Consider the following 17,421-nt stretch of genomic DNA (forward strand, 5'->3'; position numbering starts at 1 on the left):
AAGTGATCCCTATTTGTTATTCCACTTCACTCATTATGCCTGTGCCCACAAGAAGCAGAGCCAGCTTATGAACATGGTCAGTTATATTCTTCCAAAGATAATGGACAAATCTTGGGTGGCCTGGGTCTAAATTTCATTCATAATTCATGTCACATAGATTTTAGTCTGATGCTCAGGCCAAAGTACATTTAATACAGTTACAAGATCTTATTACAATACAATTCTTTTGTAATCTGCATGGTCATTGGTTTTAACCACATTACTGTGGACATTGGTTAAAGCCAGACTTGCAACAGTTCATGGTCATTAAGTCATGACCTTCTGTAGCTAAGAGTAAAATGCTGGGATCTAGAGTTATTTTACTTTTCTGGTTATGCTATCTTTTGCATAGTACCACAGCTCCCAAAACACTAAGTCCCAAAACACCCATTACACATTTTTTAAATGTCACAAACTGAATTGACAAGACACTTTAATGAAAGAAGAAATGTGTACGTTGGCATTTGTAAGACACTCTTTATTTTCAAATTGTGCAAAAAGTGTAGATGGCATCCTACATCTGTATAAACACAATACAGCCAAGACAACTGAAACAAATTCACACAATTATAATCTAATTATAATTTTACTGTATAAAGATGATTCAAAAACAAAAAATCATAGTATTTACAGAACCCACGACTTTACAAAACCTTTATGATTTTTCCACAAAATTTCCCACGTAGAAAAGATCTAAATGCTTAGCACAGCGACAGGACTGAGGTAGAATAGAGAGACAGGAAGTTGGAAAAGAAGAAAACCAGCAGGTAGGATAACAGGCTAAATGGGACTACAATGTTCGGTGTGTTCAGCAGGAGTGCAGTCCTGCTACACAAAATGGGCTTTACTTGTGTTTCATTGGTTTCTACTAAGTATCGTGCCCTCTTTTCTGTGCATTTAAGTGACACAATGAAATCATTTCACAGAGCTAAATGAAGACGTGCACAGAGCAAACATATTAATTGGACTGGGTCAAATGAAACCGTGCATTGATCCATTACAGTGAGAGATATTATGCTTGTCTCCTGTGTGTTCTGCACAGTGTCAGTTACTTCAAAGTGCAGTTTGGTGATGTAAATCTTGAAAATCTTTACACTCTTCTCAATGTGATCTAGTCTTTAAACAAAAAAAATCTCTGTATCTGAAACATGCAACACATTCAACTGTCTCAAGTGGAAAGTAGGTGGGGGGGGGTGCTTTTTCATAGAATATATTTATGAGAAATAAAGAAATGAAAAAAGCACTAAGCAATAATAAATATAAAATGGGATATTTCTGACCTTTATTAGAAATAAACAAACTGTCACCCTTCTGAACACCCACACCAGCTCTTCTTCAGCTGATCACCTCTACATGGCAGTATCTGGTATCTGCCTTAAAATTTCTACCAAACCACCAAAACATCTTCGCTCGCAGTGAGCACATCGCTAAACTTGGACTTCACTGCTAAGAATTAGAAAAGCAAATCTTATCAAGCTGATGAAGAAGAGGGCTATAAAAATTGTTTAAAAAATGTAAAAACATGTTAATAGTTCTAAAAACAAACAAAACATAATATATTCTGTACACAATGATTAAATACAGTGTGATCCGGATACATTCCTGTGTATGAAAAGCAAATGGCACATGTAATAAGAACGTCAATGTAAACATAATACTTTCTGTAAAACACGTCTAACTCCAAACTTCCAGCACCAACTGTTCAATGAATTATATATAATATATATATAAAAAATTCTGTATTCACAGATTATGTAAGTCTAAGAAAAGATGAAGAAACATGAAGGCCTATCTATTTATTATTGGATGATTTACTGTGTGACTACTGTTTGTTAACTAAGTGGGGGAAGTGTCTGCCAATCATGTGGCACAGACAAACAGCCATGGCATCAAAGCTGTCGGCACTTCCTTCTTTCCGTGAGCAGCTGAGGTGACTCTGTTGGTCTTCAGATTTTCTGAACTAAAGTCTCACTGCCTCACAGCAAAGAGTCGGAAGGATCCTCCCTCTGTGTTGCTCTTGCTGAAAATGGACATAACAAGGAAAAAGTGTTATTCTTATTACCACACCATCTAAAAAAAAAATATGTTGAAAGAATACTTCAGCTATTTTGCACTTTGCATTATGCTGAATAATCTTGTTTTTGTGTTTGTGTGCTCCTTTAAGTTGAATGAAAAGTGAAATCCTTTAATAAGGGGATCCTAAAAAGCATTTTTGTCCAAGTTCTTCTAGCAATCAAAAGAATCACGCGATAATGGTGCACATGATACATTTGGGGGGTAAAAAACAACAAATGGTACATTTGCAGAATGACTCATTGTTAGTATTTCTGTGTCTGAGTCTTCCAGCTACCATATGTGAAAATCATAATTTGTTCATTAGTGGAGAGACCTCAAAGTTTTGCTATGCTCAATAATAACAATAGGCCAGTGTGATTGGTATCTAATCACAGATAATTGTTCATTTAGGAAAGCACTGACTAAGTGGCTGACAGCATTTCCATCCTCGAGTAATTGGATAGGATGTGATTACTTCACCAGCAACAGAGTGTAGTCCAAACTGCCCACCCTGCCATGATGCTGGCAAATGGCACAGACTGTCTCTCAGCCATTTACTGACCTTCTATCCGAATGCCCTGAGTGAGACCTTCACAGCTCGCATTTGATTTCATAGAATAAGACTTGGCGTGTTTTTGACCATTCAGCACTTTGCACACTCAATTGAAATGCCTGAGTAAAGTAAGCAAAGATCCCATGTGTGGCCCATCCACACACCAAACCACACCATTACTCTTACAACCCCATATGCCACTAGAACTGACCACAGAGGTTTCTTTGCCTAAGCTTCGTCCACTGGAGCTGGTCACAGACATGAGACTGAATTCTTAGTGTGCATGCAGGGAACCCACTACATGCAGTATTACAGTGGACATAAATCAAGATAGGATATAGTGAAGAAAAGCACCTTTTCTCGAGCAATATTTTGAGGCTCTTTTGTGGCTCAACATTGTAATGGTTAACACTTTCACCTTTCACATGAAAGATCCCAGGTTTGAGACTGGGAGGAGACCCAAACCCCGTCCCAGGGAGTCACAAGCTAGTGTACTTTTAGGGCTGTTCCCAAACCTGGATAAATGGAAGAGTTGTATCAGGAAGGGCATCCAGTGTGTCCGCATGTTTGTTTGGGTCAAAACAAACATGTGGACACATCCACTGTGGTGCCACCACGTGAAATAAATGAGAAGCTGAAAATGCCTTGTTCTATTTTAGATTCTCTCAGCCAGTTTACTTGTTTAAATTTCAGCAAGCTTACTGTTTTCATTCCAGTTGCATCTAAAGGACTTTTTTTTTTTTAAACCACACTCTTAATGGAGAATATTAAAGATAGATGCAATTCTGTACCAACACATTACATAAAATTCAACATAAAACTCCACTTTAGATTAAGTTTAATTAGATTTTTTAAATTAACTTCCCCTTAGAGAAACACTAAGAAATGCAATTAAACTTCTTGTTTATGTCAGATCTTTACAGCTCACAGTTTAGTGAATTCTTAGACATTTCTCCAGAGATTTGAAGACTGACGTTTTGCTCCTTGGCTGCTGGTTTTTCCCATTCAGGGAAACAATTGTTGACCTTGTGTGTAAATTGAAGCATAATAACTGCAAAAGCACAGATCTGCAGGGCTTGCTGAGCAAAAGACTTTGTCCAGTTTACTGCAAACACCATGTGGCTGGTGATTTTAAGAAGACATTACAAAATTATATGTCAGAATTTTGCACATCCAACTCAACTGAGGGCTCTGAGACTGAATAATATTACAGGTTAAGTTCCTCACACGACTGACACATGTTTCTGATGAATGGATTTGTCAAGTACTTTCCTTGGAAGTTGTCGTCTAAATGTACATGTTTTCATTTTAAGACTTCAGGTTGCCAAATCTTAAACACTGATGTCTGGAATTGAGGCCATCTCTAAAATCCCTGTGGGGCATTACCTTTCAGATTGGATGCCATTTTTCAAGACTCCTGTGTAGCTCTTTCTCTTGTCCAGAGGCAGAACATCGACGATCCCGCCATTTGGTTTGATCACGCCTGCGTGAATGGCTGTTTTACAGATGCTGGAGTTCTGTGAAGAGAAAATGTGGTGAACTTGAGAGAGGATTTTAAAAAGATGGAAAACCACTTTTTCACTGTACAAACATTGTTTTGATTCAATAATTATTTAATACAGTATAAAATATGTTTCACTTAGACACAGTAACACTTTGGCACGCACTAATACACGCACATACACACACACACACACTCAAGGAGTAGAGTCTGAGCCAGAACTTTGGCTCCAGCAAAACAGACCATGAGCTCTTATCAACAGTTTGGAGTACAATCACTCATTTCTACTCCAAACATAGATCACACTGTCCATACACCCTACCAAAGATTGTAACCAGACAGTTTATGCCTCGGGTTTAACCAACATAAAGCTTATACACCACTGTGATAACAAATGTGGGTGCCTCAGATTGCAAAGCATTCCTGGACACTTGGCATTTGTTGTGAGTCAGTGAGCTTGTTTCAGGGTCTCCGAGGACCTGTGAGCTGGTTAAGAATCAGTTTCATCAGTGGTAAAGCTCTTTAAACCCAGCACTGACCTCGTGTGACTTCGCAGATTAGCAGTTCTAAAATAAACCTTGAGAGTAATATGAAAGCTTTCACATTGTAAATCTGATATATTTAGTCTGAAGGGCACTTTACAGTGACTACTCTGCTGTAAACATGATTTAAGTGACTTCAGAGAGATGTTCTAAACCAGTCTTCCTAACAGCATTTCTTTCTATACCATGGCTTGACTGAACCTCTGTGGGTTGCTGATTATTACTCCCATTCTCCATGACACATATTTATGCTCCTATGATTCAGCCGTTGTTCACTGGATACCGTGCAATGTAATAATGCAGTACATCCAGACATCTGCCTGCTTTTTTTCCCCCTTAACAAATAAAATGATCAATTAAAAGCTGAATTTTGTATTTACTTGGGTTATCTTTGTCTAATATTCAAATTTGTTTGATGATCTGACGCACGCAAGTGTGACATATATGCCAAAAAATAAGAAAACCGGAAGGGGGTAAATACATCTTCACAGCACTATAAGTCGGGTGTTAGTGGTACAAACCAAAGCACAGAAACTGACATGAGTGCAGTTTATTTTCACCTTTCCAAGGTAATTCTGGAGATGCATACTGGAAACTTATGTTACTTACATCTGTGTAAATGTTGTTTCCAATAACAGGTGACCAGTAAGAAGGTTGAGCATTGCAGTTCTCTGGGCAAAAGACTCTAAGAAACGAATTGGACATTAGTATAAAGTTGCAGTAACAGATAAAAGTCGTAGAAATACGTTAGTTCTTTTTTTTTTTTCCTTAGTAATGGTTAGCACTTTAACACCTTTATTTGGCATTCCTGTATTGTCAGTTAATAATTATAACAACAAAGACAAACATTTTGATTTCCCAGTTATATTGCATTAGATTCTAAATGTATTTGTTATACATGCAGTACTCTGCAAAAGTCTCAGACCACCCTTTATTTCTTTATATTTTGCTTCCAAGCAGTCAGAATTTAATGCAGTTTTTAAAGTGATCTTGATCAATAGTTCTCCAGGTTTTCTGAAGGTCTTCCAAAGTTTTCTTTGGACACAGGCTGCTTTTACCCTCATTTTCACTCTAGTCTTTGTACCTGACCATTTTCAGATGAATGTTTTTATTGTTAAGCCGCTGACCTATTTTTGCACCAACAACGTGATTCCCAAAAACATGGCATGTCTTGGCATGGTGTGCAATGTGTCCTTAAAAGATCTGAGGAAACTGGACAAGTGGAGGATAAAAGAAGAAGTGGCAGGCCTAAAGGAAAAAAAAACTATCTACAGCAGATCAGAAAGTCATGTCCTTAAGAAATGGGAGAAAATCCAGCAAAGTCCTGACACGGGACCTGAGAGATGCATCTGGCCCTTCAGTTGAGCCATCTACTGTGCACTGATCAGAAATGGTCTCAGTGGAAGGGTGGCTGTCAAGAAGCCATTCTTAAGGAAGAGAAACAGGAAGGAAAGGCTGAGGTATGCCAGATTACACAAAAACTGGACTGAAAATTGGTAGCAACAGGTCTGATGGACTGTGTGCAGAGGAAGTCAGGAGAGGGGTACAACAGTGAGTGTCTACAGCCATCTGTAAAATACAGTGGAGGCTGTTTTTTGTATACATTGTATTTCCATGTGTGTTTTTGCACATGTATCAATAATGCGCCAATCTCCCAGTTTCTGATTAAAATATAAAAACATGGAGTCTCGAGACTTTTGCATAATACTGTAAATTGGTAATAAATGCTAAATTGGGGTTAAAGTGTCAATAAAACTTTAATATATTAGTTAATCTAAAATATGTCATCTATTTTAGGGAAAAAAAACAGCAATTTGTGAATAATGAAGTGTTGGATGAGTGATGACACCTTGGACAGTGTGAGTTGGGTCCTTTATAAGGGCAGATTTCAGCCACTGTAGTGTAACAATCAGCTGTAAATTCTGTCACAGAGAGAGAGAAAATAAAATCACTTAATATATCTAATATGCATTGGAAGGCTGTGAGAAGCGGCACACAATCATTACTCAGAGCCCCTCTGATCAAAAGAAATGCTTCACTTACCTTCCACTTTGGCCACCTTAAAGGCATTTCCATGTTTATATTTACTGTAAAACACACCATATTTAGAAATCAGTAAAACTGTCCTGAAACCAAATTAATGCACAGTGTTACAAAGTGTCAATCATAGTTCATAGTTTTCATATGTGTTCCCTCAGAGCAGAAATATCTACCTGAGAGACTCAATACCATTCTTTGTGGATTTGACAAAGAACGGAAGCTTATCCATTCTCGTGACTTCGACCACTCCTCCACTGTTGTCAATGACACCATAATGGATAGCAGCTCGGCAAATACTTGATTGCTGAAACAATGAAAAACATTTGGTGAAAATTCTGTAAAAACAGCAAAGCAAAGCTCATAATTGCAATGATTCCTGCAAATACAGAATCAAAATAGTTATGTAATGTCAAAAAACCAACAATCTCAAAATAAAGAAATCAGTGTTCAATAAGTACATTACATGAGGATAAAACAGCAATAAAAAAATCATTATAAAAAAATAATTCAACAGAATATCAACCTGTTTTAAGGGTAAAAATGTATCTAATGTAGGGCTGTCCTGTAGGCCATTCTGCATATGAGGAGCATACACTCATCACCAGGCACTTTATTAGGTATACCTTGTCAGCTGCTCGTCAACACAAATACCTACAGTAATCAGCCAATGTGGAACTCAAGAAAGGTGATTTAAGTGTCTTTGAACGTAGCATGGTTGCTGGTGCCAGACGGCTGGTTTGAGTATTTCACGAACTGCTGATCTACTGGGATTTTCCCACACAACTATCTCTAGTGTTTACAGAGAATGGTTGGAAAAAGAGCAACAGTTCTCTGGCATGCCTTGTTGGTGCCAGAGGTCAGAGGAGAATGGCCAGACTGCATCAAGATGATAGGAAAAACACAGTAACTCAAATAACCATTCATTACAACCGAGGTATGTAGTAGAGCATCTCTAAACGCACAACACATTGAACTTTGAAGCAGAAGATCACTGTAGGCCTTAAAAGTGGTGACCAATAAAGCGATAGTTGATTAACAATGGCATTTAAATAAAATAGAAGACAGACAGATCATTTACCGCCTTGTATGCTGTTGACAAAGTGCTATACCCAGTGTCAAACCAGACTAAACCAGATGTACAGTCACATTTTAAATTGCTGCATGACGCAGTAAGTTTGTTTCGTGTTGGACAGACTCACCACATCATAAGTGACAGTTCCCCAAACTTTTCCTTTCTTATGCACACAGTTAGCAGGACAGTTGTATCTGCAGAGTCAGAAAATGGGTTGGTGACTTGTTGGTGAGAGGATACTGAAAAGTACACATCAGATGCACATCCAAAATGATTTTTACTTTAAAACGTATTGAAATAACCTCACCTGTTACAGGTCGCACCTCGGCACTTATCTCGTAGTCTCGTCTCACACTTAATATTGTGAGCTGCAAGAAAGAAAAAAAAAAAAAAACTTTACAAAACATGAAAGTTCACGGTTATTTTGGTAATGGCGATACTTACCAAGATAGGTGTTGCTGGAAGTTTTTGAAGATGATGTCCTGGGATTAGGGCTCTTGGGGGTGACGGGTTTGGACGCTGGTTTCTTTGGAACAAAAGGCTTAGGTCTGGCAGTGGTACGAGGTGGCAGTGGAACCTGAGGCTTCTCCACCTCATTCATGTCTTCAGCCTCCGGGTGCTGAGAGTCTGTAAAAGGACGGATAGGGTTCAGCTTGGTACCAATTTTAATGTTAAAAATAACTGAGAGAAAATCACGTGGGTTTGCTCACCTTTGTGGCACAGGTTATTTCTGCATCCTCCTCCATAGCTTGGGGGGCACTGGGAACAAGGGCGGCCGTGCTGGTACGGGGCCTCTCCAATCCAGTTGCCCCTGCAGAAATTGTGAACAATGGATATCTTGAGTAAGGTGGAAATTAATCATCAGTCAACGTCACTGGGCTCATGGCCTTGTAATTACTTGTGCAGTCTCTCCCAGTGGTAAACACTCAGAAAAGTCATTAGCCCCAAAAAACTAACAAAAACACTCCACTTTGTCTCTCAGGCAATTACATCTTACAGGCTGCCTAGAAAACAAACTCCTACTCTGTTCTTATTTTCTTTCCCCGTGTTTCATTATTATTTTTTACTCTGACTTCTGGAGGAATTTTAATGACACCAATATCTCATACAAATGTCTTGAACAGCTAGTGTTTCATATCTAGAGTATAACTACATTAACACAAATTGCAGCCTTTGTCAGCCCTATAAGCAGAAGGTATGTCAATAAGAGTTCAGGGTCCAGAGGTGTTAATAGTAGTATAGTATAGCACTAGAGGTGTTGATAGTAATGTAGTACAGCATGGAGAAATATTGATCTTACTTTGGGGAGTAGTTGCACACAAGGTAAACAGCGTTCTCCCATATTTCTCCCCACACGTTCATCTTTGGGCACATGTGCACAGCGCAGCCCACTCGGTTAGTAGTTGCCCAGACCAGCTGTAAAGAGAGGGGGGGGTGGCAAACATTAGCACATACAATTTCCGAAAGGATACGCAGCAAAATAAACTATTCAACTTGTAACCTAGATTTGTTGCCTCTTTCCCCACAACCCATAGGTCAACCATCATTCCAGAGGAAGCACCTATTTAGGCAGTTATAACTGATGAGACTATTGGGATTTCCAGACTTGCCTGTTCTGTTATTCTACCCCAGTCACATGGTCATCATCTGAACCCAGTTTGCCCTCTGTGACACAATCAGGAACATTTTCATCAGCCAGTTAGAAGAAGGAAATGTCAGTTTTTAATATCTTAACTTGGAAGAAACAGCACAAGCCTAAAACTGTCCACAGTGAAATAAAACAGCTCATGGAATGGAAAGCCTCTGCAGTGGCGTTACAGATGAATGATGTGCCATTCAGCAGGGAATACAAGACATCATATTTGAAAGAGTCTCCAGACTTTCCTCCCAAAAGTACGCTCTACCTCTGCAGGAATGTTCACTGGAAGAGGTGAGTCAGCTGGTGTGTGCTCGTAATCCAGCACGGCACAGTCTAAATGTGGTTATTGAGTTTGACTGCCTGGGCTGCACATGTATCCACATTTACAGCAAGCAAAAGACAGAGAAAAGGTGGTGATGCGCAGAACTGGCACTGCCCCCCCCTCTGCAGCATCTTCAAAAGAATCCAGGTCAAGCAGTGAGGGATGTCTGGTTTCTCTGAAAATGACTACCAGATGGCAGCGATCAGGTTTCAGGGAGGAGTCTAAATGTTTCTATAAACTCATCCCAACATCTACAAAGTAATGTCTGGGGAAAGATGAGGCAGGCTCACTCACTTCTGTTTTCTTTTGGCTGTCTTCTAAAAGTTTCTCATCTTCCTTTTGACTTCTCTCTGCCTCTTCCTTCTTTCACTTGTATCAAATTACCAAACTTGTCAGCTTCTTGAAGTAATTGATCAAGTTAAAAGTAGGCTTATAACTTACTGCTGAGGGATTTCTTAAGAGGGTACTCTATCAGTTTAGAATAAAACTGTCAAACTGGCAATGCAGCAGATGGTGCAGTGGAACTTTTTTTTTTTAAATTTTATACAGTACCAGTCAAAAGTTTAGACACAGAGTGAGTCCAAACTTTTGACTGGTACTGCATATTCTCTTTACTTGTCAAAACATGGTGCCTACATTTTCCACACTCTGAGTTCACAAACAACAGTTTAGTCAGAGATTCAGTTGTGCTATGCTTGTCACCATTCATTCAGCTTCAAACAGAGATGGCGAGCCTTTTTTGTATTTGTCTCACCTGGGTGTAATGGGTGCACATTGGCCCAGAGCACCGTTCTGGACACCAGGGATTACACTCATGGCTGTAGGGATAGGTGTAGTCTTTCACTTCATCGTACCAGGCCTGGACATGGAAGGCAGGTGAGCGGTATCTGTAGGGTTCACACACACATGCACATGCATACACACACACACACACACACACACACACACACACACACACACACACACACACACACACACACACACACACACACACACACACACACACAGTAGGCTTAGTGACAGGATACCAGGGTAAAAGGGAAATATCTGGGGGAGCTGCCAACTTTGGCTAGACTTAGGAAACATTTCATGAACCTTTCTTACTCTGCCCCCTCCCTTTAGTCCTCAAATGATGAGCCTGAATTTGACCTGGCACACAGAACACAGTCTGTTCCCTCCACAACAGGGGAAATAAAATCAGGTTAAAAAAAAAAAAGAAGAATTAGAGCAAACCTAAACACAGCTCCACGGTCTAACAAATCAGTTCTAGCTCTTATTATAAACATCTCTTTTTATGGTATTGCAAAGTGCTGAGCTTATAAATGGAGAGTAGAGGGGGAGTGGGGAAAAAAATGACTCCACATCAGGATTTTCTGGCACTAGAAGAAAAAAGGGAGAAGGAAGGGGGGAATGGGGTTGTGAGAATGAGGGCAGATTCCTGGAAGGGCACCTGCTGTGATAGCCATACACTGTTAAACACAAGAGGCCTACTGTGTCTGATGGCCAATGAGACACACATACACAGTCATTCATATAGACAACAGACTTCATACGAACAATGATCAATACCTATGCTTCATGCATATGGACTAACATTTTTGTTGCGTGTTCTGCTATAAGTGCAACACTCCTAACTTTAGCTTACCTTTAAAAAAAAACAATCTACAGTTGAGGGGAGGGGTGGGATTATAACTCAGCTGTTCGGATTTGGTAAGACTTAATGTTAGGGGGCCATGTTGATTGACAGTCGGCAGCTGTCTGCTACGCCTCACCTCCACTAATTCAAGTATTTTGTTTGTATGTTACTTAGGATGATTAAGCAATGCCCAGATATGGTTGAAACCCCAACATTATTTCCCTCGGCAAAACCGGTCGCAGCACAGTGACAAAAACTGCACCACAGACAGACGGATGTCGACCCGGTTTCCATGTAGAACACAGGTCGCATCAAACCATCTCTTACAAAGTAAGAAATACAGATTTGATTATTGCAAAGAAGGAATAAATTACATTTGTCTTTGTTTTCTTTGTTTTTTATGAACAATGATAACTAATATGGTTGTGAACAGATGTCCACACAAAGTCTTCTCCACAGATTAGCATTTTATAGCCACTATGTAGCTATTTACAGGTTTTTAACCTCTAAATTCTGTTTCATCTGTTGCGTGGTGAACTTAATTCATTCAGCGTCAGCATCATAAACTCAGGAATGCTATTACTTACACATGAAGTCAATTAGCTCAGTTGGATAAGCAGCTTACCCAAATGCATGTGGTCCTGAGTTTGAGTCAGCAATGAGGTGTGTTTGTTTGTTTGTTTGTTTGTTTGTTTTATCCTCCTCATTTATTTCTTGAGAAACTTTATTTTAAATTTCTTTTTTATTATTTTATTCTAATTGATAAATAGATGGTAGAAAACAGTTCTTGAATACAAACTTTCTAGTGCTAGAAAGTCTAACAAGGACCTCCAGACAACATTTAAGAAGCACCTTGAACCAATATAAGTAACATCCACGACGTCAGTCCAACTTCCATTTTAGAGCTATTTTTCAACCAGGACTAGATGTCAGAATGTTTGCTGGGTAGGTATGTATCGCTTACACTGTGGCAATAAGGCTCCAAATGTGGAGTTAAGAAACCAGTGGGTGACAGAATTGCAGGTGAGTCCATCTTTGATATACAGATCATCCCCTTGATAGATCGGACCACATCACTTTCTTTAAGAGTGCTGCAATGATCGGGATAAGAATCTCTTTTTTAATCATTTATTTTGTGTTTGATTATAGCACAGACTGCATTCATATCTATAAAAACGGATGTAAAACACCAAAGTGACTGCATTCTTATAAATGTCTTATAAATAAACTACAAAGTATGGAAAAGGATTAGGGCCACTGATTTTCTCAGAATTAAAAAGAAAAAGTCGTGACCGAAAAATAGTTTTTTCTAATGTCTCTAATCTCCTTCCGCAATAAAGCAATAAAATATTCACATTTAACAAGAGCACAGCTAATTTTTGAGCCATATGTATCAGACACCTACAGCAAAATATGTGTGCAACATGTGTGTGCAATGTATCTCACCTGCCCCAGTGAACTGCTAGGTTTTGTCCAATAGACATGAGCAGGTCCTGAGGTCCATGGTCCCACTGACATTCCTCTGCCCACTGAGTGGCAGATCGCTCCAACTCATCATCCCAAATCTGCATGGATATAAAAAGACAATCATTCATCTACTACTGTATGAAGTATAATCCATATTGTCCTTTGCTTTTGCAACCTGTTCAAGGCTTCTGCTCTTGCACTTCCTTCTTTCCCCTTAAGCTGAAACTAAGCTGCATACAGCTACAACATTATCCTTAGATGGTGACATTTGAGTGGAGCTGCTGGCGCCTGGCCTTGGTCCACTACAAATCTCCAGCAATCACAGCTGAATTATCCAAATTTCCTCAGTGGGCTTTGTTATAGCGGTGGACAGGAGGGTGGAAAGCAGAGAAGATACCTGACACCCACTTTGGAGGGGGCACTATGAAGTGAGTGAACACTCCATGCACCATGGCCCCTCAAAGTACATCCCTTCAGTAAATTTCCAGCCTTTTGGTGGTCGCTAAATCATGCACACACAGACACCGCTGTAACTCCAAACACCCTTACACTAACACAAACACATACACTGCCTGTTCACTGGAATTTGAGAGAGCAAAGACAGTCTACAGACATTTTCCTCCGCACTGTAACCGCACTCCAGAGACACACAGGCCACCACTGCTTCTCTCTAAGTTTATGGAGCACGTGGTTTTCAATAACCTTATGTGTGTCTCAACAATAATCCCTCTCCTATTAATCTGCCACGCAGTCCATTCATTTTCCCTGTTCAGCCTTATTCTCTTTCCTCTTTTAACCAGGCCCCATGTGCTGAGCTGTTTGCAGGTAGGACAGAGTCAGCATTATTATCCTCCCCATAAAAGAGAGGCACAGCAGGCTGGCAGTGGTTCACAATCTTGACTACATGTTTCCAGCAGAGAGAAAAGTCTGTTTTTATTACAGCAACACAACTTTTCTAGGCCGACTAAAACCCTGATTACCGACCTCATTTTGGTACTTATTGGTGCAGACAGATGAAAATCAAAGGACTTTTTTCCTTTTTTCCGGTCCTCTGTGTGTGTGTGTGTGTGTGTGTGTGTGTGTGTGTGTGTGTGTGTGTGTGTGTGTGTGTGTGTGTGTGTGTGTGTGTGTGTGTGTGTGTGTGTGTTCAGATGATCAGGGTTTTTTTCTATTTATGGCTCTGTATGATGTCAGTTAGAGCAGATATTCCTTATATGGTCATCTCAGGCTCAAGCCGACTGTGAGCACAGAAGCCACACCCACCCGCTGTTCAAATCTTTCATTCAAAAGGCGCAGCCAAGTTGGGTTAAAGAGGCCCTTTAAATAAGCAAGTATTTTATTGAACTGTGAATTCTGCAAAACCACTCAATTAAAGACCAAGAAAAAATAAAGGGCTGAATATAGCTGGTTTTTTTTTTGTTTTCTGAGATAAAGCAAAATGTTAGCTGATAAATTTAAATCATGATAATAGCAAAATAGGTCATTGGTCTTACCATGTACTCCATGTTTGAAGCAGTGGGGTAAACCCCACCCCTCAGCTTGTTGTGCAGCTGAAGGATCTCCTCACGGTCTGACCAGAGGATGGCTCTACGGGTCCTGTTACCAGCTGTGTTGCTGGTGCCTTTCTGGTCTGATTCCTCTTCATAGCGGCTCAGTAGCTTTCTGAGCTCGTTGGAGTCTGGCAGGAAGAGGGAAGCTGAGTCTCTGATGCACAACAGCATGAGGACAAGGACAAGGAGCCAGGTCACAGTAGTGCAGGTCATCCCGACACTTGAGCTGTGTGGTTGACACGTTCAGACTTAAGTGGACAGCAGCTTATAAATGAACGCCGTTTTTCACAGTTCCGGATAAAACCTGCAGGGTGGAAATGATGATTTTATGACAGCTCCCTTGCTGTGTGAGTCAACAAAGGCACTAGATTACAAAATATGGACACACACACACACTGCATTACTTAACTAATGTAGGAGGCACTTCCTATAATAAAGCTGTAAATTAATTGCACACACTTAGAAATAGCCCAGCAAAACTCTGTCAGCTCTCTTTCAGGTAGTTTTTAGTTGATAAGGCTCCAATAAAAATATATCTCTTTAATATTTCCTTTGTATTGCTGTGTGTTATAACTCCTACTGATGCAGAGTGTCATGTGATGGTGAGGAGCAGTAAAACGAAGCAGAGTGTCTTAACTCAAAAGGGGACTTTTTCACTCTGTAGTTCTGCTTTGTGTAAGTTAGGCTTTTAGCCATCTTATGACTGTTTTATTAGTTATGCCAAGAGACTCTGATGCAATCGAAAATAGCTTCCCTGCAATAAGTTAATTTCTTTGAGAAGCTTTTGAAAGCTTAGTTTTATTTGTAATAAATTAATTTGCTTTTTTTTTTTTTTTTTGAGGCTGCAGAGGTGGTGTTGCATTGCAGTGCAATACACTGCAGGTGTATGAAACAGACCTCACAGCTTCAATATTGACGATCGAGTTCAATCAACTACTCTGAGAAAACATGAACAAAAATATTACCACAAACTACCATTAGGTTTATCTGACAAACCACTGACTCTTTGAGACATTTGCTTTTCTTTTCAGATGCTGTGACATTAAATTATTACATTATCGTTCATTTAGTAGTCTTCTGATGACCAACGCCAGTGTTTTAATGTACAAGGATTTTTCTAGAGTTTTGTCTTATTCATAACAGCTTCAATTATTTGACCATAAAAATAAATATGACATGAACTGTACCACTACTAAGTAATCAATTAATTTCTATATACATAAGAAGAACTGTGTCAAAAATGTGTCAAAAAATTCAGTCAGTGTAACCCTACTGGACTCAGCACACCATTATAAACAATATACATAATATCCTCATCACCTGTATCTATTATTTTGTGTTATTTTCTAACCAAACTAAGGTGCAGGGTCAGACGCTGTTGAGGTGGACCTGAGTTCAGGTTGACAAGTTCTCACCCAGCTGAACTCTCTTCAGGCAAAACACTGCATTCCTCACACATCTAATATTGTGTAACTGACTCTGGATCTGACCTCCCTCTGAAAGGCAACAAGCTACAGGGAAGAGGTCCAGGATTAAAGCTAAACCAAATATCCCTAAGTCACAAACTTTTAGAAAGAGAGAAGAGCAGTCAGTCAGGGTGATCAGAGAAGAAAGGAAAAATAAACCTGCTTGCACTGGTTGCTCTTATCCTTGAATCCCTTCACCTCTTTCCCTTTGGCTGCAAACGCAGCCTGAGGTCTGGCATCGGCTCTGTGTCAACATGCTGTGCCAGCTCTGGGCACTGTGAGCCAACACGCAGCCCAGCCACCACACCCTTCTTCTTTCCCTGTGCCCCGTCTTCACACTGAACCTCTACCAGCTTCTCTGTCTGGGCCCTTCTCAAGGCTCTCATGAATTCTATACCAGAGTGACAGACTGAGCAGAAAACCTGAACACACGTACATATCAGCATCTTGTCTATGTAAACTCAGTTCTCTTTGCAACTTCTGAAGCTCCTATCTGAGTCAAAGGGGGGGCTGACCTAATCTCCAGCACACCACGAGGCTGAATGTAAACAAAAACACATGCCACAATGTCGATTTTATTATTTTTATAACCTTTTGCAATTACCTGATCTTTTTTATTACCTCAGAATCCTTAAAGGTCATCATTAAGTGAGTTTTTTTTTTTTTTTTTGGTTTTTTGGTCTCTTTGCTCCGAGAACTCTAAAATGTAAGTTTCTTTGGATGAAATACAACTTTTTGATCATACAGAGATCCTCTAAATCTGGCATAACATTTTAAAATATTTTTTCTACTTTGTTCATAAGGTTACTTCCTCCACATAGCATTTTCCATCAGGGTACTACTGCTGCTGCTCTTCCATTGCAGTTTCCAGGCTGCAGACACTGAGGCAGTGTCTTTCTAACATCCTCTATTAAATCCACAACTAAAATATCACAGCTGTGAGTGTATGAATAAATGTGGGGGGAAAAAAAAAAAAAAAGTATACCATCAAATTTGACCAGGTGGGCAGCTCTGTTTTTCCTACTGCTGCAGAGTAATGTGCATTATAAACTACAGCTAACCGCAAATAAAGCGCGTTGCAAATAAAGGCGTGCTCACCTCTCTGTTTCTTAGTTAGTATCCAGTTGATTGAATGTTTTCGGTGCACCTTCCTCTGCGCGCCGGAAAGCTGTATTAAAATTCTCTTATGAGATGCCCGGGCTGCTGCTCCTGCTGCTGCTGCTAGTTGGCGATGTTCCTGAGGAACTGTGTAACTCCTGAGCAACTCTGAGAGCCTTATATAGAGAAGGAGACCCCTCGGGACCAGAGGAAAAAATTACTGTCTCTCCCCACTTGCCAGCTTCCCTTAAGTAGACTATGTTCTTGGCACACAGGACACAGTGCGCAGACTAATGTCAGGAGGACATTTACAAATATTGTAAATCAGCGGTCTGTCAAAACAGCGGTTAGATTATACTGAGTCACTTACGTTTGGCTTAGATAAGAAACGCGCTTCAGACGAAACAAGCACAAAAGTGGATCATCAGCAGTTACAGCTAA

At 39.9% G+C, this 17,421-nt stretch overlaps 1 protein-coding gene across 1 annotated transcript; it reads right to left on the reverse strand.

Moving 5' to 3' along the window:
• Positions 1–515: 515 nt before the first annotated feature.
• Positions 516–17,135, reverse strand: crispld2 (cysteine-rich secretory protein LCCL domain containing 2). The gene is made up of 15 exons (XM_030757806.1): positions 16,981–17,135; positions 14,360–14,720; positions 12,846–12,964; positions 10,518–10,650; positions 9,103–9,218; positions 8,513–8,613; positions 8,247–8,429; positions 8,110–8,170; positions 7,930–7,996; positions 6,904–7,034; positions 6,734–6,777; positions 6,540–6,612; positions 5,300–5,375; positions 4,034–4,164; positions 516–2,059 (listed from the first exon to the last, which is right to left on the reverse strand). Exons 2-15 carry the CDS (start codon positions 14,627–14,629, stop codon positions 2,008–2,010), a joined length of 1,557 nt encoding a protein of 518 aa, XP_030613666.1. The 5' UTR covers positions 14,630–14,720; positions 16,981–17,135; the 3' UTR covers positions 516–2,007.
• Positions 17,136–17,421: the final 286 nt, after the last annotated feature.

This window comes from Archocentrus centrarchus, chromosome 3 (assembly GCF_007364275.1).
Source record: "Archocentrus centrarchus isolate MPI-CPG fArcCen1 chromosome 3, fArcCen1, whole genome shotgun sequence".
Classification (NCBI taxonomy): domain Eukaryota; kingdom Metazoa; phylum Chordata; class Actinopteri; order Cichliformes; family Cichlidae; genus Archocentrus; species Archocentrus centrarchus.

Bases quoted from the DNA above. Each gene is read 5' to 3' on its own strand.
- crispld2 (XM_030757806.1), bottom strand. From the start codon at position 14,629: ATGACCTGCACTACTGTGACCTGGCTCCTTGTCCTTGTCCTCATGCTG. The intron at 6,613-6,733 runs GTAAGTGAAGCA...TCTCTGTGACAG, and splicing joins TAAGGTGGCCAAAGTGGAAG to AATTTACAGCTGATTGTTAC. The intron at 5,376-6,539 runs GTGTCATCACTC...TTCGTTTCTTAG, and splicing joins CCCAACTCACACTGTCCAAG to AGTCTTTTGCCCAGAGAACT.